Raw genomic sequence first — 20,071 nt, forward strand, 5'->3', positions numbered from 1 at the left:
CAGGCGTCAAAGGGGAAGCGAGAATTTACTAAATAATAGCGCTTTGTGACACTAAATACAACAACCCTCAATAAAAATAACCAAGAAGAGGAAGAAAATACTTGTAAATATTTAACCCAACAAGGCTATTATATATTTTTTCAGCTTTATTGACCTTTGGCCCAAGTTGTGCCTTATTTTTTAGTGAGTTATTCTAGTGATTCAGATTAGGGTTGCAAGAGTTTGTGCTCTACTCAATACAGATACATTGATCTGTATCTGCATGAAAAGGAACACAAAATAAAATTAAGTTTATTTAAAAAGCATAACTCATAAATAATGCTGTCCTAAATAACAATAGATCTAAGGAGATCCATGAATAAACTTTTAAGCGTTGCCTAAAATGTTAAGAGACAAAGTGAGGTGAGCTGGGAAAATGTGTATAACTGTGGAAAGGTTTGGAAGTATTTTAAAATGCAACACACACTGCCATATAAGAGAAAAACACAAGAAAGAAAAAAAGTGTGTTAATTTCCGTAGTTGCTGCATCGAAGAAAAACAGAACCAAACTATCTCATTGTCGTTCGGCTACACCCCTTCACCCCAACCTGGCCTTCTTCTCCACAATGGCTGCTCTCTCGCTGATTCATCCAAAGCTGCAGATCTGATGAGTGTTCATTTCTGGGTCAGTGAGCAGCATGCAGTGCTGCCTCTCTGAACAGCGAACAGAGAAGAGCAAACATTGCTTTCAGACACAAACTAACTGCACACAAACCCAGCAACCCTTCCCTCCTGAGGCTGTGGGGCCCTCGGGTCTCGCGGGCGATCTGTGTGCCCTCGCAGAGCTGCGGCGCTGGGATTGTGAGTATCTCTGTTTTCAGGTGTACAGGGCCTGGTTCAGTCTTAGCAGAGCGGGGTTCTGCGTAGAGACAGAGTAACATGCAATGATGGATCTGTGAATTAAGGTCTGCTTTATCAGTATATATTTTTTAAATTATCCAACATCGAACACAAACCAGTTTTACAAGTCTAGTCTTTCTTTAAACCCTTGGAGTAAAAATAAAAAAACTATGATGTTTGAAGTCTAAAATAGTAAACATGCAGAAAGAAATCTATCCTTAAGATTTAGAGAGAGGTAGAGTAATAGCAGGTGAGTTCCTGTGTCCTGGAAGATGACGACACGGTTTCCACCTCAATGTTTTGATTGCACAGAGCTTTGAATCAGTCGTATTTTTTGATTTTTGACTGTTTTGCTTTTTAGATATCCACATTAATATCCCCAAACATTTTGCACTAGTGCACAAAATGTAGCCTTAGAAGACACTAAGTTCAAATAAATTAATCTTAGGGCTGTTGATGCATTTGTGTCTGTTTTTGTTCACTGAGCTGTGACTTTTGTTCACGCTCACAGGTCTTGAAATAGAAAAAAAAAAAACATTTATTGCACAGACATAGCCCACGACAGAGTGGGCTATGTCTGTGCATGACCCCCACCTGGGTGGTGTACTCCCACCCGACGTGGACCACCGCGCGCAGAGATCTGGGCGTGTTCCTCAGCTCCTGTATCTGTAGCCAGATACAGGCAGCAGTTGGAACAAATCGTCTTCAAAATGATCAAAGTACAGCGACTTTACTCCAGTCGCTGTACTCCCTGTGCATGAATCTACATGTCTTTTGCTTAGATTTCATCCGTAACTATGTAATTCAGTGATTTTCACAGACATTGGCCTTTTACTCGCTGCAGATTTCTGACCAGTCGGAGAAATCCACCTGAAAGTGAGCATGAGATCGCCGTACTTCCCGGCGAGGTCGGTGCTCTTCCACAAGGAGCCCAGCGGAGTGACATACAGAGTCCCGGCTCTGCTGTACCTCAGCCGCTTCAGGGCATTTCTGGCCTTCTGTGAGGAGAGGCTGACCCCGTCTGACTCTCAGGCTCACCTGCTCGTGATGAGGAAAGGCACCTTCTACAGAAACTATGTGGAGGTCAGTGACCTATGGTACAGTGCTGGTTGGTAAAGTGCTTCACAAGAGTTACGAGTCAGTATTATGAGTTTAAACTACTTTCTCAAAGTCATCCAAATTGAAAAACAAAAAGTTGATGGTCATTTTGAAGCAAATATGCTGTGTCATTGAATCAAATGATGCTAATTTTCTGTGTTCCTCCTTCACTTTCTGTCACTTTGCTGCAGTGGAAGGACATGTGTGTTCTGGGCACGGCCTTCCTGCCCGGTCACAGGTCCATGAACCCCTGTCCGGTGTACGACGAGTTCACCGGAGTCCTCTTCCTGTTCTTCATCGCCGTTCTTGGCCACACCTCGGAGTCCTACCAGCTTGTCACCGGGGACAACGTGACCAGACTCTGCTACATCTCCAGCGCTGATGGAGGCGACACCTGGAGCCCGGCCACAGACCTCACCGAGACCGTCATAGGAGGCACTATCAAAGGTAACGAGACAGCCGCCTGTTAACCGCATTACCAGTGGTGGTTGTTGATATGGGCAATTGCCCAGGGTGGCACTAGAAGAGGGTTAACTTCTATGCACCACAAATCTGGAACAAACTTCTGAAACACAGATTTTCTTCAAATGAATGCCAAACCCCTCTGGTTAGGAGTTGCTTTTGAACCATAATAAATGTAACACTGACGGACATATCTCATGAGTATCAGTGATTTTGATGATGCCACTCGACAATGCAGTGCAGTGTTGGGTTGTGTTTGAATGTTTTCAAGGCGAAAAGCACTTTGAAGTGAACTTGATGGACTGACTGACTGAACTTGACAACTTGACAGACTGGGCCACCTTCGCTCTGGGCCCGGGTCACGGCATCCAGCTGAAGTCGGGCCGCCTGCTGATCCCCGCCTACGCCTACCACATCGACTGCAGGGAGTGCTTCGGCCAGCTCTGCCTGACCACCCCGCGCGCCTTCTGCTTCCACAGCGACACCCACGGGAGGAGCTGGCGCTTCGGCGAGCCCATCCCGGCGCCGGAGAGCGTGGAGTGCCAGATGGTGTCCGTGGACGAAGAGGACGGCTCCAACGTGCTGTACTGTAACGCCCGCAGCCCTCTGGGCTACAGGGTGCAGGCCCTCAGCCTGGATGACGGCGCCGTGTTCCAGGAGGGGCAGCTGGTGCAGAGCCTGGTGGAGCCCAGAAATGGTTGCCACGGAAGCGTGGTTGGGTTCCCCGCTCCGTTACGTCCCTGCGAAGCTCACGGCGGCCGCAGGGCCCCCTGCAGACACTGGACGTCCTTAACGGGCCACGCCGACGGCACCCGTCCCGCTCCCCGACCGGACTTCCTGACCCCCACCTGGGTGGTGTACTCCCACCCGACGTGGACCACCGCGCGCAGAGATCTGGGCCTGTTCCTCAGCCCGTTCCCACGCGACCCGGACAGCTGGCGTGGCCCCTGGGTGATCTACGAGGGCCCCAGCGCGTACTCGGACCTGGCCTACCTGGACCTGTCGCCGTCGCCGGAAGAGCCTCCGGCCGCGGCCTTCGCCTGCCTGTTTGAGTGCGGCACCAAGACGGCCTACGACGAGATCTGCTTCAGCGTCTTCAGCCTCTACGAGCTGATCAACAACCTGCCCGGAGCCGCGCGCAGGGCAGAGCGCGACGTGGGCGGAGAACCGCAGCCTGGACGCGCTGCGGGGGCCCATCTGGTGGCTCCTGTGAAGAAGAAGAGGAGGAGGAAGCTGATGAAGATGTGCTCTGTTTCTTAAATATTTAAGAAACGGAGCAACTACATTTGATCTGTTTTGTTTGTGATTTTTTCTTTTCTTTCTTTTTTTTTTGAATCATGAATCCAAATAAAAATTCGGATAATTTATTTCTATGGTTATTATTTTATCGGATTTCAGCATTTTCGTGGGACGAACAAGTGACACAGGAAATGACAGGAATTTTAAAAGCTAGATATTTTGCATTGGAGCTAATGACACTTTATAAGGAGTTTAAAGGAGTTTATGGGAATAAACTCAAGAGTATTTAAAATACTGATAATCTTCACCAAATCAGGCAGATGTTTTGCACAAAGCGCCTGCTGAGAGCAGGGGTCATTTGGCCACGCCCCCTACCTGCATTATTTCTAGAACAATGACGTCACACTTCTAAAGGAGGAGTTTAGGAAAGATGATATTTTAATGATAGAAGCTCCTTTCAATAAAACTTTTTTTTTAAAGTGTCAATTTTGTTCACTTTTAAAATGTTTGACATGATTCAAACATTTTGAATCAAGTATTCATTATTTCATTAATTTAATAATGAAATATAGTAATTTATCAGCTCATTCATTTTAACTGATGAATTAAATCAGTAAAAATGTGACGCTTCATAACAGAGTACTGAACTTAACGTTGCAAATAAGCTCCCTAAAATAAACTTTCTAAAAGTTTATTTTAAAAAACAAACAAAACTTTGTGTGTCTGTTCCAGAGCCGTTTGTCCAGTTTTGTCAAAGATGTTGCTTTAGGCGGTGATGCTTTAAATCCCTGAAACTTAGACAAGTTAAATTTGCTTTAGTGATTTATAAGAAAAAAAAAATTAAATAAAAAACCATAAACTCCAGTCAAATGTGATGCAGCAAAAGCAAAAACATTAATACCCTTTTGTTTGAAGTTTATCAGAGAGGTTGAGAGCTGACTAAAATATTTAGCCTGAGAACAGTGAAATTTTAGCTACCAAGTTTTCAAAATGCCTCAATTAATACAGAAAACAAAAAAAAAAAAAAGTTTTTGGTCATTTCAGTGCAAGTGACCTTCTGACCCCCAGAAAATGTTGTCCGACACGCCCTTCTATGGAGAAAACTGACTTTTATTGCACTCCCAACATCTGCACCATGACAAAAAATATAAATTAAATGAGTTTATTTTAATTATACAATGTAAAAGTGAAAATTATAAAGTATATATGAGACACAAAGTGATAAACAGCTCAGGAAATAAAGAGCCCACTGCACTGAAAACCTGGTTATTCCACCAAATATTGATTTCTGAATCAATATTAATGTTAATCAATATTAATGTCAAGACATTAATAAGCTCCCTCAAATAAACTTTCCAATTTTAAAAAACAAACTAAACTTTATGTGTTTGTTCCAGAGCCATTTGTCCAGTTTTGTTAAAAATGTTGCTTTAGGCGGTGATGCTTTAAATCCCTGAAACTTAGACAAGTTAAATGTTATTAATGTCAAGACATTAATATTGTTGTTCCTAAATGAATATGAACTCGTTTTCTCTGGATTGTTTGAGTACTGCATGTTTTTTGTTATTTTTTCTCATTTTCTGCAAATACAAAACTGTTGCTTGAACTTCAGAGACATGTTGTCAGAAGTTCATAGAATAAAAGAACAAAGTGGGTCGCAAAGGTTGCACACCTCTGGATCACACACACACACACACACACACCTAAATCTATCAGCTTTAACTGATAGATTATTGTCTGTTTTCGGTAATTGATAAAGAAAGGAGGACGGTCAAGAATTGGATTGTAGCAGAACAAAACCCTCAAGTTTGGTCGGTTAAAAAAACAAAAGAACGTGACCTCCAGACTCCCCGTCTGTCTTTCCCTCCCCAAGTACCATTTTTAACTTTAACCTTAAAAAAATGTCTCCTTCCTAAAAGAAGCTTACTTAGTTCAAGTTTTGTTATTCCTTCAGTCAAACACTGAAGAGGAGGCGCGGCTGCAACCAATCAACTCTCAGATGGGTCCCTCCAGACAGCTACTTTCCTCCTCGAGACATTTGGAGGCTCATGAGCCGAGAGCGTCAACAGAGACAAAATGAGAAATGCGTGCAGCTTAAGTGCCGCGGCTTTGTTTAGCTTATGGGGACAAGAAAACGAATTGTTCTTGTTTTTCTTGGAAGCAGGCAGAATCTGAAAAATCTCGTCTCTTGCTTTCCCTCCTCTTCTTTCTTCTGGTTGCACAACTCAGCGCCGACAGATTCATTCCTCCTGCTGCACTCCTCCGTGCTAGTCGCTTTGAGCTTGCTCATACACACACACACACACTCGTCTGAGCTTCACAGCCGACAGGAATGGGACTGAGGAGAGCGATTGTTCTGGTTGCGTTGATGGAGGTGACATGGAGCCTCAACGTGATGACGATCGGACCTGAAACCGTTTTCTCAGCTCATCCCGAAGCGGCCGAGGAGAACGCAGAGCAGGTGAGGAAGATCAAAACTATGCGACCCCTGCATCAAAATGACATATGTATATGTATTTGTTGCAGTCATTATCAGATCAATATCATTCTGTACACAGTACAAAAACCAGTGAGTGAAAACAGCCTTCAGTAACGACTCAGGTTTGAGGACCAGATGTTGAGATCAGCTCAAAACAGCATAAATATGTTTCACATGAGATTTAGACAGAGTGGATGATGACGGGGATAAAAAACATCAAAATATGAACTTTTTTTTTTTTTTTTTTTTTGGCTCCTTGAACTCCTATACTGTCCTCGCCGATTGTGGAGTCCAACAATAAACTAGCGAGGGAGCAGCTCAGTTCTTCCATTTGTTCTTTTTTGCAGGCAGCTGTCCTGTGGCCTCCAAGTATTTGTTGACGAGGTCTTCTTGTGTTGCTGGCAGGCAGGGCTGATATCTGCTGTAGTCCATGGTGTACTCTCCTTTTCCCTGCAGAAACATCGGGAGAACATGTTTTCCCTGAGTAAAATCTGAAAATTAGCTTCTGTCTGGCTGCTGATCAAAACAAATTGATGCGTCCCTGATTTACTAAACTGCTTTCCTGAGCAACTCGGCTTGAAAAACACAATTCACTCCCCTCAACTCGCATCGTCTCCTGGTCGACTTTTGTCCAATCAGCGAGCAGAAGGAGAAATTTTGCAGCAAATCGACGGTGCACCGTCGATTTGCTGCACCGTTTTAGGATTGTGGTCTGCTTGTAGTTTTAGCAGTCATAACGGAGAAAGCGAATGAAGCTTTTCAGTCTGTGTTGGCTCCGCTTCCAAATACTGAATTAACATTAACACCTGGTTTAGGGCGAAGTGATCTCTATGTAGTAATTTAAGTTGCAAAGCCCAGGAACGAATGCAAATCGTAACATTTCTTCAGTGGTCTTGATAAAATTGGTGAGTCAGATTTATAATGACATTTTAACATTTTATACTAAGCGACACCTCACGAGTTAAAAAAATAAAATAAAAACAGCTTCTCAAAGTCTGAAATCTCTGTGTCCTTGAGTAGAGTTGTTTCTTTTTCTTTTAACAAAGTCTCCTACTTGAAAAGAAAAACAGAAGAGTTATTTTCTTATTCCAAAGGCTTTCACAGCTTGATTAAAAAACATGAGGATCTAAACTTTGAAAAAATAAAAAATAAAAAGGCAGCCTGAAGAGGAAATACCCTTAATCATCCATCCCCCAATAATAACACCTGCGTACTTGGAATGAAGTCAGGGTTCTGGACTAAAGGATGTGGATGTTTTCCCAGTTTTCCCCTCAACACATTGAGATGTATTGACTGTATTAACAGTAGTTGGATTGTTACAGCATTTATTTATTGTATGTATAAATAAATGTATTTTTGAGAAAACGTGGTCTTTTAAGAGTCGCCTAATGAGGCTTCTACGTCCAGTCATACTGTGGACGAATTTTTAGATATCCATTCTCAGCTAGCTCCGTGTTAACTAGCTGAGTTCACTAATGTTCATGTCGCCACATTTAGTCAAAGTGTCAAGAAGAGGGTAATATTCTGCTCAAATGTAGATGATCTGGTTTGCAACTTGGTAAAGTTGACCGCTTGCTACGCCGCCATCTTGAAAAGCCCCTAGTGGCTCATTTTAAAAGCTGCAGCAACTGCATTTTAAATGCATTGAACCTGAACATTAAAAGCATTTCTCAAATCTTGGATAGAACATCTACCAACAACAATCAAGTTTCTGAACTCTAGACGTACCTCGGTGCAGGAGCGCAGCTCTGTGGAGTAGCCAAACATGTCGTTCAGAGGAATCTGTTGGAGGAATCCAGGCAAATTTAGAAAGGAATGGAGGAATATGAATATGTAGAGCTCATATAAATGCTGTGATTTGAAGCCAGACTCACATCAGCGTACAGAGTGAAGTATCCCTCGCCTCCGTCCTGGCCTGTGATCACACCGTGGCGACGGTTCACCCCAGAAATGACGACTCCTTGAAACTCCTGCGGCGCAACGATCTCCACCGACATGATTGGCTCCAGAATCACAGCTTTGGCCTTTTCCATCGCTGCGGAGGAGAGAGAGCGCCACCAAATTTAAGGAACAAACACACGACGACGTATAGAAACAGCCGTGGAAATAAATGTTTCTGCTTGTTTGTTTTTTGTTTGTTTGTTTGTTTTGGTTGCACACACCACTTTCATTTGTTTGTGCTGAGCGAATCACAATGTGAAAGCAGACCTTGTTTCACAGCGCCCTCTCCTGCACGAATGAAGGAGATTTCATTGGAGTCGACCATGTGATTGGCTCCGTCCTCCAGAAGGAATCTGACTCCTGTGATCTTGTGTCCGCTGAGGGGTCCCTTCTCACAGGCCTCCCTGAACCCCTGCAGCACAAGAAACACGGAAGAAATAATTTTAAGAAACCCCAAACAATCTGGAGAGCTTGACATTATTTTGATACGACTATAAGGAACTTAAACCTTCAACAGTAAAACATGGCACAAGAGTAAAATTGAACTTTCAGGTGCTTCTACTCACCGCTGCTGGATTTCAAACAAAATTAACTAATTCAACTTGAATTGTTCTTTTTTTTTTTCTTTACATGAATTTTGGTAAATCCCCACAGTGACGAATCATGAGCAGGACGGGGTTGCCACAGAGCACTTATAAATCCCTGGATGTGTTGCCGGTCCTTTTGGCCTTCAAGGCTTATTTTCTTTAACTTCTTTCGCACTTTTTAAAAACATTTCTCAACTTCAGGCGTACAGCACGTGCCGCTACGAGCAACAAAAGCGCATACCTTCTCCACGGCCGGCACAAACTGCTTGGGGACGTTCGTTCCGACGGTGTGATCTTCGAACTCCAGCTTGGTGTAGTGTTCGGGCTCCAGGGGCTCCAGGACCCCGATGACTTTACCGTACTGCCCGGAGCCGCCGCTCTGCTTCTTATGGGTGAAGTCAAATCTGGAAACAGAAGAGACAGAGGAGCCGCGCTTTGAGCCAGGATGACGGACCGAACCCAAAGTTTGTCATGGCTGATCTTGTCGCAGTAAGCGACTAATCAATTAACAGTACGATAAATTAAAGTGAGCCAGATGAGTATGATAGTTTTGATATTTATTGGAGTATATACATTTGGGAAGGCACAACATTTGGCTGGATCTTTTTCAGCACAAATCGGCAAAAAAATATTTTCAGAACCTGCAACAAAAAGTGGAAATGAAGCGGCAGACTCATCATCATACAAAGATCTATTTTAAATGAATTTTGATTTTATTTGTTATTTGGGAATTTTTAATCAAATTAATAGTATTTATTTTTGGTTGCACAGAATTATAATTTGTAAGGGTTCATTGATTTTGTACAGAAACTTCACTTGTTGAAAGTTTCTGGAGTAAAACATTTTATGTCATGTTGAGCTTCTAAGCAGGTGAAAATGTTTACAGTTGAGTACAAAATGAATCCCAGGCAGATTGAAAATGTAAAAATAATCTTAGTTTCACTGACATGTTTCTTCAGTCGGAAATAATATGAACCTTTACCAGAGTCCTGAAAGTAACCCGACAGAGAATATGTGGAGGATGTTAAGGATTAGGGTGATGTAAATGAGCCCTTCCAATTTTATTTTTTAATTTTTTGTTTCTTAAATGGTCTCCAATCATAATAATAGTCTTTTTGGAAATGCTTTCCAAACTTCTAATTGCAAACAAAACAGATAAACAGGCGTGTGAATAATTCTGGGCTTAAATGTCGATTGCTTTAACTGCAAAGCTGTGACACTGCTGAGCAGGAGAGGCGTCCTGTCTCTTTAAAAAGGGGTTGAGCTAGAGAGGTGCTCGGCTGTCAAAGGAGGAAGTAATGCTTTCGTTTGCGGGAGGAGCAGCTGATTTGGAGGACTGAACGGAGAAAACGTTCACCCAGTCAAACCTTCAGCACTGAGCGCAGGCAAGAAGCTCTTTGATTCACTTTTTGCTCTTGCATGATTGTTCTAGTTTCTCCTCTCCTCAGTCAATGTGTCCAGGCTAAAGACAGCAGCCCCACCCAGCGACGACCCAGGGGTCAAAGTCCATAAGGAGTTCACATTTCCTCTCTCTCTGTGCACAAAAGGAAGCAGCGGCAGCGGAGGAGGATGTGATGGCGACAGGTGAGCTGAACCCCAACCACTACCCCGCCCAGAGGGCGGCCAAGGTGGTCCAGCACTACCTCAACATGCGCTACGGCTCCCCGTACAAACTGTTTGGACTGAAGGAGGTCCACAGCGGGAACGTGGAGGTCAGGTTCATCTTTGCTGCAGAGCAGCGAGCGTTTCACAATCTGCATGCGTGAGCCAACCAGCAGCTCAACTCTGGATGTTCCCAACAGGAAGTGGCAGACTCCGGGAGAAAGTATCAGCTGCAGATATCGGTGCAAGAGATCATCAGCAATGTAAGAGAAACGTCACATTGTTGTTGAAGATGATGTTAGCATCGAAAGGTTTTGTGGCTTAAAGCTGACGCTAATTTATCTTTAATGATAGTAGTGTAAGATGCAAACGCATTTCAAATGTTTTGTAGCAAAGAGTGATAGTTGATTAAGCTGCTTTAGTGATATTTTACATTAAGGATGAAGAAATCAACAGAAGTCTTACAATGACACAGTGCGACTTTGTTCTATGTTTAGTCTGCTAATAAGTCTTGCTTTCTCTCACTCTAAATTGCAGACATTGCATTACTTTAACATTTCTGTACACCTTCAACTGTATTTCACTGATACCTAAACCTCGAGTCTGTCCTGAGGATAATCCTCCAGCGCAAAGAGTAGCGTTGTTTCTGCTACTTGGAAGCACTTATCTGGTACATTCAATTATTGGGAAAAGGTTGGGATTTTTTTGAGTTTCTCACCAGCAAGTTAAGAGTAAGAATCAACTGGACAATTCCTGTCACCAATCGATTTCTCTGTGCATCTTTAGATCTGTGTCTCATTCTAAATTTACCATCAGTTTTGATTGTGTGGATATTTTTAGAAACAGCTTTTTCTCTTCAGTACTTGTTCCTCTCATAGATACTGAAACAAAAACCTTAAAATAGACTTTAGCCCTTTTGAATTGGATTATTGTCGCCATCTTACTTGTTTCGCCCATATTCTCCTTTTGTTTTGTTTTTTTAAATTTGGCAGTTTTCTCTTCCCAATGTGTTTATTGAAAGAAATATTAGGCAAGTCTTAGAAAAGATTGAAGTTTAAACAGTTGTGTAATCTCTGGTAGTCAGCAGGCCTGGTGAGAACCGGGCCTGGTGAGAACCCACTGCCTGATAAAGGAAGACTTGGATGAATAACTGTGTGGTTTAACCTGACTCACTGTTGACACTAAGGTGACGCCTTTTTTCTGTCTACTCCCATTCATTTCTATTACAACCAGACTGAAGAGAAATGCTCCGCCGAGGTTTTCTTTCCGAGCGGAGAAAAGCAGCTCTCACCTCAAGTCCAGATCCCCTCGTGCGAGGAGATCTTGAAGCTTGATGCTACATCTGAAGAAGAGGCCTTGTACCAGCAGTACAAGACCAACAAAACCGTTCACACTGAAAAGCCCCTACCGGGTAATGTTCAATGGCAGAGACGCTGCAGATTACTGGTGACGATTACTAAAACGGGTTTGGTTTACTCAATGAGATTCTCCTCCTCAAATGTCTTTCAGACAGCTACGGTCACATCGACCCAGAAATGATTCCTTTCTGGCACCTGAGCATCGTGGCCACTAGCTTCATTATGCTGAAGGAATCAACACAAAACACTCTGTACAACGTGGCTCAGGTGGCCAACATCACTCAACTGGTAAGCTGCTAGATTTCGTTTTGACGGTAGAGGAGTTTTAGACCAAATGTGCTGTTTAAGCTGGTTCTGCAAACAAGGACTTGACCGGGAAAGTTACGTAAAAACATCTGCTGAAATCGATTGGTTGGATCGCCGGGTTTTCCTCCTGAAAATCTGCTAAGTCCGGTGATAGGGGTGCTAGGGCAGTATGTCAGCAGCCCATCAGGTTTAAAAAATGTTAAGTTATTAAAATTTGGAAATGATAACGTGAGAGGTCAACAGGCAGGTATGAAACGACGCAATTAGGGCAGTTCAACACGCCGGCTACGAACCTAGCTTCGTCTGTCTCTACTGTCACTGTTAAAAACCCTATTTAAAATAACAAATGACTCTTAGTCTAGTGGGGGAGCAAGCAAAGCCTGGTGGCCCGCCAGGCTTTTAAACACTGGGGGGGAAACCAAGATTAAATTTGCTGTTTTTGTTGGAAGTAAAGCTGTAATTTCTGATTCTTTCGAAAGATTTCTCTTTATGATTAGTACAAAATTCTTCTGCTCCAACACACCATATCAACTCTGCCAATAAATTGTCTATGAGACTGAGATCAGAGCTTCGTGTTTGTTGCCCTTGAGTCACTTTAGAACTAAATTGATCTCATTTTCCATTTAAAAGACCAGCTTTTGCCCAACTTCAGCTTCCTCGAGGATGTCTTTAGGTAATGCTACAATTTGTCAATATATGGTTCTCTTCTCAAGTAGAACCAGTAGAGATGATGGTGTCAGGCTTGTGTGATTCCTCATTTTTTGCTTTAAATTTAGACATTGCAGACTGCAGTGTTGATTTCTGAGTCATGGCTTCTTCATCACTGAGCGGCCTTCCAGCTTATGTTGGTTTAGAACTTGTTACTCTGTTAACGACATTATCTTTACCAGATTCAGTGGAAATCTTCACAGGTACTTTGGATTTGTTTCAGGACATAATTTTGCATCATCTTCCCTCAGGTTTTTACTATGATGAACACTTAGTCCGGATAGATATCCTGCATATTTGTACTAATTTATTCCTGCTTTTCTCTTTTGTGAAAAAAAAAAGCTCCAGAGTTATTTATTAATAACTACAAATTTATTATTTCAGAGAGTAGGGGAACCAAAGCCAAATTTCTCATTTATGTGCTCAAATTTGGCTAAGTTGCGACACAAAAACATGTTAATCTCCAGGAGAACAACACGAATCTTTAAAAGCATTCCTGGAGTGAAAATGCAATGTCTGAGTCTGAACTATCTAAGAAATGCAGTTCCCATTGCTTACTGTCCAAAAAATGGTTCTTCACGCCAAATGTTCACAAAAACTGAAAGTCAGCACCAGATTAAGTCTTGAACCTTTGAACTAAACATGTTTGCTGTTACTTTCTCTGCTTCAGGCAACAGAGAATGACCAGCTGAAGTTTGACTGTCACGTACTGCTGCATGACTTGGTGTCTCAGGTAAACACAAGCAGTAAAAGCTGAAAACTGGAGCTTTTTTCATGTTAAACCCAAACAGAATTCAGTAAGCCATTAAATAAAAGCAGATACATTTACTTTCAAATTAAGTATTAGGTCAATGATCACCCAATATTGTGCTAATCTATGTGTTTTGTAATGACAGTGTGTGTATTTGTTACAGGAAATTCCTCAGGTCAAGCTGCTGTTCACCTGGTCTCCAGCAGAGGGCGTGAAGGTGCTGCACACAGAGCAGCTGCCTCACATTCACGGATGTGAAAAACAAGCAAAACCAAATTGACCGTTTTCTAAGCTGAGATTGCAACACTTTGTAATCAGTCACTTCTTTGTAGACGTGCTGCAATATCTGAAGCAAGTCTAGCTGTTTCTCTTTTTTTCCCCTGCATCTTAAGCCGTTTGAAACACATGAAAAGATGGAGGTTATAAAATAAAGTGTTTAACGGTTTGTCTCGTTCTTTGAACTGTCGTGTGGATTAGGGTTACTTACGGCACAGGACTGGTGATCGTCTCTCTGAAAGCCACCTTTGGTTTCCCCATCACACAGGGACAGCTGTATTCTCGCTCCATCCTCTACAAGGAAAGTGTTGGAGGGGGAAAAGAATCAGCGCGCTAGGGTTGAAAACAACTTTAAAGTGCATTTAAGAATTGCTGTGCCTTGTTAATCCTGTGCCTAATGCAGGATTAACAAGGTAAAGTAAACCAGTGACTGATTTCAAGGAAAGAAGGTGGAGACTTTTTTTGTTTGCTGGCCTGCTAAAGATCAAAAATAGTTATTTTATTGCAGCTAATTAATTTTATACTTTAGTTAAAATTCTTAGTTAAAAAAAAGTATAATTTTAGTAAAATTAAAACAAAATTCAAGACCATATAAGAAGCCTTATTTTTGGATTATGGATTTATCCTGATTTACAGCATCCAGCTTTTTCTGGTGCAGAATTACGATGCAAGTCCCACATCAACGACATGAAAGTTAATATGAATCTAAATTAGTTCCACATATTGAAATGACACAGATTGGATGGTTTTTATGGGTAAAAAGATCAGAACTGGGCCACACAGACTATGGCGATAAAGTCAGATTTAAGTTGCATATGGGCAAAAAAAAAAAAAAAAAAGTAGATGTGGGTCACATTTGCCTGGTGTGTGAATGTAGCATCAGTGACATTAGTCCTGAATTCTTGGCTGTTGAATTTACATCCCGACTAAGGCTGATGGTGTACCTGGGAGTAGATCTCCAGGTGCAGCTCGCCCATCCCTGAGATGATGGTTTCTTTGCTCTCGGTGTCAAAAGTTACTCTGAAAGTGGGGTCCTCTCTGGTGAAACGGTTGATGCCTTTAGAGAATTTGTCCAAGTCGTTCTGGTAAAGAGAGACAAAAAAGAAGACATTTAGATACAGTCCTTTATTAGCACTTATTTCAGGTTTAAAAACCCTTTTACCTTATTTGATGGCCTAATTGCCATGGAAATGACAGGCTCTGGGACGTGAATGGACTCCTGTGTGAGCATCAGGACAACAAATTAGAAAAAAACCCCATCAGTTTCCTGCAGTTTGATGGCCCAGGGCGTTCAGGCGGCTCACCATGGAGAGGTTGGAGCTGGACTTGGATGTGAAAGTGTCTCCGCTGGCACAGTCGATCCCAAACAGAGCGCAGATGTCTCCTGCGTAAACCTCATCCACGTCCTTAAACACCACAACCAGACAGAGGAAGCAGTCTGGTTAAATTCGCTCCATTTACTTATTAATTAATACACTTTCATAGCTTTTGTGTTTTGCTTCATTTGTGAGGCGGATGGAAACATGTTGCTCTGTTGTCAAGGAGGATGTGGTTCTTATCTGCACACTTGACTAAAGCCAGAAGAGGAACTTCACTCCTCTGGCCAGTCATGCACTTCTCTAGTTTTTAATCTGCACACCGCAGACGGAGATAAAATGGTGACCCGTGACGACCCGCCGGCGACTCGCCCTCACCTCCATCTGATCGGCGTGGAGGCGCACCAGCCTCTGAACTCGGACTTTTTTGCCCGTGCGCGTGTTGTAGATGTTCTCTCCTTTCTTCAGGCAGCCCTGGTAAACGCGGATGTAGGTCAGCTGACCGAACCTCCCGGCCTGTCGACAAGAGACAGCAAAGCATGACGGACCTCGCCCTTCTGAAACAAACTGAGGTGGAAATAATCACTCTGAAAAAAACCAAAACAAAAGACCAGTACATACCTCCAGTTTAAAGGCAAGGCCAATGTAAGGCTTTGAGGCGTCTCTGACTGGGTCCATTTCAATCTTTGACTTCTCTGTTGAATCCCTAAAATGAAGAAAAGAAAATCAATATGAAGTTTGTTTTTTAATCACCCAAATGCATTCTTAAGAGGATTTTTTGTTTTAGCAAAACTTGTTGGTTTATTTTAGAAAACAAGATTTATATTTATCTACACACAATCACAGCACAGAAATTACCATCTTCAGTATTATTAGTCCTCTTAAAAAACAAGCTTTTTGTTCATCTGTTGGGCATTGATTTCACCAAAACCTGTAACGTTAAGTCAAAACTAAGTCTGCTAATTACTGTTTCAGTCGTCGATTATTCTGACGATTCATTGATTAGTTGGCTGAAAAAATTTGGAACATTCTGCAGAGGTTTCATTTAACAACTTATGCCTATTTTACATAATATTAGAAATACATAAAAATGCAATTAAAATCAATAGTCACTTAACTTCAGCAGACTGTTATCAGATGACATTTAGCTTTAAGGAGGCTAATAAGTTTCCCTCTGGCAGCTTTTGTTTTCAGAGAAATAACTGTGTGTGTAAATCTGAATATTGTCAGCATCAAAAATGAAGCAGGTTTCTTGAAATGAGCTAAAAACGTTTTTTGGCCAAATGTTCATGACATCAACCGGACAAGCTTTGAAGCGCTCACTCTTCATTGAGGATGGCGTAGTTCTTGACTTCGCTGGGGTTCGGCAGGTAATCCAGGACGGCGTCCAGCAGAGGCTGGACGCCTTTGTTCTTCAGCGCCGTGCCGACCAACACGGGGCTGAACAGGCGCTGCACTGTGGCTCTGCGGACCGCAGCCTGGCAGACGAGAAGGTGAAACGCTTATGAAGCGACTGGCTTTTATTAAAACATGCATCTACAAGTTGCAGGACGGCAGCTCTTGAGGCCCACCCCCAACCCCAGTTTAGACGGAAAAATATTTGTGCGTTAGAATGGCCAGGTCAAAGTTCAGACCGGAATCAAAATGAAAAACTGAGTTCAATCCAAAATGTAATGGAAAAGCATTTCAGTGAGTAGTTGTGCAACTCCTAAAGAGACACACCGCACATGACTTGCAGCTGAAATTACAGCATGAGGTGCTTCTCTAAAATATTGAAAAACAAAAACATCTATCATTTTTTCTTTTTTTACAATTATGCTCTATTGTTTATTGTTATTTCACATAATTAAGATACACTATAGTTTGTAATCATTGTAATCATAACAAGGCAAATTGTAAACAAGTTCAAGGGGAATGAATACTTTTGAAACTGTAGATCAATTTGTTTAATTAACAGATCTAAATATTAACACTTTTTGACTTCTTGTGTTGTCTCTGTCAAGCACAAAAAAAAAACTTAATTCATAAATGTGGTGACAAGCTGCTCACTTTTACAGTACAAGACACAAACTCTAAATGTCAAAGCTTTCTTAAGATGCTAACCTTGAGGTCCTCTTTGGTAGGAATTTTCTCCTCCAGGAACATTTCTCCCAGCATTTCGTCAGCGTTGGCGACACTCTCCACCAGTTCCTGCCTGCGGTCTGCAGCTTCTGCCCGGAAATCTCCTGGGATCTCGTCGTAGCGAATGCTTTGACTGCAGGGAAGAGGAAACACTTCAGAAATTCTCACGTTTCACATCTGGAAGCGACAGTGAGACGAGCATGGATCGGAATGACTTTGAAACGACGCAACATACAGTTAAGTGTTATGAAATAAGTAAAACAAACTATTGTTACCCAAACGGTCCTTCAAAGTACATGCTCCGCTCTTCTATCAGGTCGATGATGCCGTGCATGTTCCCCTCCAGGCCCATGGGGATGTTCACGAAGGCTGCGTTGTGGTTCAGTTTAGATCTAAAAGAAAAACAGAGCTCATGTCAGAGTGGAGAGGCACCGCCATAACAACGTATTTGCTGCTCTTGGAGAGAAGTTGGTGTTCACAGGTCAGAGTTTTTTAATCTCTAATCACAATTTTATTAAAAACTTTGAATTTTGCAAACTGAGTTGATTTTGATTTTTAGGGGAAGTCTATAGAACAGTAACACCCCAGATGATGGCGCTTATTAAATGACATGAGTTAAAGATTTCGAGATTTTTATTAAAGCTGCAGTTGGTAAAAAAAAAAGAAGTTTTTTTAGTTATTAGAAGTGTAATAAGTACATAGTTCTAATAAAAGTACATCTTAGATCATTTGTGAAAGCCGGAACTCCTCTGCGTCCTCTCTGTGGTCCTACTGCCATTTGCTGAAATACATAAAAAAACAACAGCAATCAGAGCCTGGTGGAGGGTTTTAGCGCTGTCAATAACCCTTGCTCATGTGCTGCTCACATCCTCACCCCTGCTATCTTACAGCTCCTTCCCCACAGCGGATCCTGCTGGTAAACACACAGCCTAGTTAGCATAGATACTGATGACGGCAGATAAACAGTTTTCCTGTAACAGGAAGTTCTTTCTCCCCCATTACCACACTCAGCAGCATGTACACGACACTCATTGACAGCACTGACAGTCCTCCTTACTCTGATTGGTTGTTTCAGACCAAGAATGGTGTATTTCTGCAGATGGCAGTACAACCACAAGGCTCAATATTTTCACATTTCTCTCATGTTATATTGTCATGACATAGAGAGTTTTAACAAATATGTAAAAAACATTTTTACAAAAGTTTTACACTGTAGTTTTAACATCTTTATTTCACAATCACAATTGTTTTTATGCATTTCTTTACTGTAACAGTTTCTCTAAAAGGTGAATAATTCTTATTTTTGCCAATAAACCTACTCTGACAAATTAGTCAATATTTATTAATTTGATTCCCAGATTTCTAGTTATCTCCCCAAGTTGATAATAGCACTCAGAAAATCAGAGTGCTGCCTTACTTTCATCACTCGGCTCAGCATGAGGACTTTAGTTGGACCAGTACCTCATCTGCTGCAGTGCCCGGCTCGGGTTGGCTCCCATTCGGTCCAGCTTGTTGATGAAGGTGAGGAAGGGGACATTGTAACGCTTCATCTGTCTGTTGACGGTCATGGTCTGACACTGGACGCCTCCCACTGCACACAGAACCAGCACCGCTCCGTCCAGCACCCGCAAAGCTCGCTCCACCTCGATTGTGAAATCTACGTGACCTGAAACACACACACAGACACACACACATAGGTTGGTTCAGAATACTGTGATGTCAAAGTAAATATTGGTTCAGGAGCTTTTTGAAGAGGAATAGGCATTTTCTTTTGCCAAGAAATGAAAAGTAAATAAATAAATAAATACTGAAATTACTTTGGCAAAGTTAAAAAAGAGAGAGATTTTAATATGTGACATCTAAACTAAAACTTTGGCGCTTTATTAAACCCTTTGTTAAGATTAGCACAGGCCTTATAAAATGTATTTTCTGTGGAAAACATAATATATGGATTTAGACATCCTTGCAAAGGTATTTATGTTACTTGGATCAACACAAAGTATAGTTACATTGTTAAATATACACTTTTAAAAACGCAGGTGGTTGTCAAATGTTTAATTGAGAGAGTCTCATTTGCAGGTATCTTCAAAATCACTGTAAATGCAGTGAAAGATCCACGCCTTTCAGATATATGTGTTCAAAACCATGGTGAATACCTGGTGTGTCAATGATGTTGATGTTGTGGTTCTTCCACATGGTGTAAGTCGCTGCTGACTGGATGGTGATGCCTCTCTGCCTCTCCAGCTCCATGGAGTCCATGGTGGCTCCAACACCATCCTTCCCTTTCACCTTCACATCACAGAGAAAAGCACTGCTCATTAACGCGGCCTCATCTCCTACCTCCAGAGGCTTCGCCCGTGCTGGCCCTCACCTCGTGAATCTCTGCTATCCTGCCCGTGTAGTAGAGGACCCTCTCGGTCAGGGTGGTCTTCCCCGAGTCGATGTGAGCCGAGATGCCGATATTGCGGATTCTTTCGTTGGGGAAGACCCCAGAGGAGCAGCTCCGACAGCTGTTAATTAGCACCTGCGGGACGGGGGCTTAAAGTTACGAACAGCTTTTGGAGAACTGGAGTTGAACCGGCGGTCGGAGTCAGGTTACCTTTTTCAGTGTGACGCTCCCCGGCGCTAACAGATGATTCCTGGCCAAACACAGACCCGCTTTCAGGAGCTTCATCTCGAAGAAAGCTCGGTGGTTTGCTCGACCCCAAACCCGCTAGCCGCCCGGTGAATGTCACGCCGGGATCCTGCTGCCTGGTTGTGAAACACAACTTCCGCATCTACGGAAGCCCAGAAGCTCAACATCCGCCTTTTTTTTTTTTGTGTGTTTTAGTATTAAAAATTAATTAAATACGCAAAAGAAAAAGTTTTTTGAGAAAGATTTTAAGACAGCATTTGTCCCGATTTAGAGGCGGAAACAATATCAAAGCCCAAACATCTGAATTATCAGT

The 20,071-nt window shown here is 42.3% G+C and overlaps 3 protein-coding genes across 4 annotated transcripts; 2 read left to right on the forward strand and 1 right to left on the reverse strand.

The window, feature by feature from the left end:
• The first annotated feature begins 641 nt into the window (after positions 1-641).
• neu4 (sialidase 4) lies at positions 642-3,724 on the forward strand. Its single transcript, XM_055045590.1, has 4 exons — positions 642-840; positions 1,724-1,962; positions 2,169-2,424; positions 2,771-3,724. Exons 2-4 carry the CDS (start codon positions 1,762-1,764, stop codon positions 3,697-3,699), a joined length of 1,386 nt encoding a protein of 461 aa, XP_054901565.1. The 5' UTR covers positions 642-840; positions 1,724-1,761; the 3' UTR covers positions 3,700-3,724.
• A 2,050-nt stretch (positions 3,725-5,774) lies between these two features.
• lxn (latexin) lies at positions 5,775-13,855 on the forward strand. 2 transcript variants are annotated; one of them, XM_055045611.1, is made up of 7 exons: positions 5,775-6,139; positions 10,233-10,397; positions 10,488-10,550; positions 11,521-11,698; positions 11,797-11,933; positions 13,330-13,392; positions 13,574-13,855. In XM_055045611.1, the coding sequence occupies exons 1-7, from the start codon at positions 6,011-6,013 to the stop codon at positions 13,688-13,690; spliced, it is 852 nt and encodes a 283-aa protein (XP_054901586.1). In that variant the 5' UTR covers positions 5,775-6,010; the 3' UTR covers positions 13,691-13,855. The 2 variants fall into 2 exon arrangements, with proteins under 2 accessions (XP_054901586.1, XP_054901587.1); XM_055045612.1 differs by lacking the exon at positions 5,775-6,139 and adding an exon at positions 9,954-10,070.
• On the reverse strand, positions 6,172-19,900 carry gfm1 (G elongation factor, mitochondrial 1). The gene is given in 19 exon segments (XM_055045610.1): positions 6,172-6,607; positions 7,886-7,939; positions 8,032-8,192; positions 8,366-8,510; positions 8,927-9,089; positions 13,898-13,980; positions 14,631-14,768; positions 14,849-14,905; positions 14,991-15,092; positions 15,381-15,518; positions 15,624-15,708; positions 16,326-16,480; positions 17,106-17,256; positions 17,399-17,515; positions 18,585-18,789; positions 19,280-19,412; positions 19,495-19,647; positions 19,723-19,819; positions 19,821-19,900. Coding segments are annotated over 19 exon segments (2,349 nt in total). The 3' UTR covers positions 6,172-6,475.
• Between the last annotated feature and the right edge of the window lie 171 nt (positions 19,901-20,071).

Source organism: Poeciliopsis prolifica, unplaced genomic scaffold (assembly GCF_027474105.1).
Source record: "Poeciliopsis prolifica strain line A6 unplaced genomic scaffold, Auburn_PproV2 SCAFFOLD022, whole genome shotgun sequence".
Taxonomy (NCBI): Eukaryota; Metazoa; Chordata; class Actinopteri; order Cyprinodontiformes; family Poeciliidae; genus Poeciliopsis; species Poeciliopsis prolifica.

Excerpts from the sequence above, each read along its gene's own strand:
- lxn (XM_055045611.1), top strand. The coding sequence starts at position 6,011 with ATGGGACTGAGGAGAGCGATTGTTCTGGTTGCGTTGATGGAGGTGACA. Across the intron at positions 6,140-10,232 it reads CCGAGGAGAACGCAGAGCAG|GAAGCAGCGGCAGCGGAGGA; the intron begins GTGAGGAAGATC and ends TGTGCACAAAAG. Across the intron at positions 10,398-10,487 it reads TCCACAGCGGGAACGTGGAG|GAAGTGGCAGACTCCGGGAG; the intron begins GTCAGGTTCATC and ends TGTTCCCAACAG.
- neu4 (XM_055045590.1), top strand. The coding sequence starts at position 1,762 with ATGAGATCGCCGTACTTCCCGGCGAGGTCGGTGCTCTTCCACAAGGAG. Across the intron at positions 1,963-2,168 it reads TCTACAGAAACTATGTGGAG|TGGAAGGACATGTGTGTTCT; the intron begins GTCAGTGACCTA and ends ACTTTGCTGCAG. Across the intron at positions 2,425-2,770 it reads CATAGGAGGCACTATCAAAG|ACTGGGCCACCTTCGCTCTG; the intron begins GTAACGAGACAG and ends ACAACTTGACAG.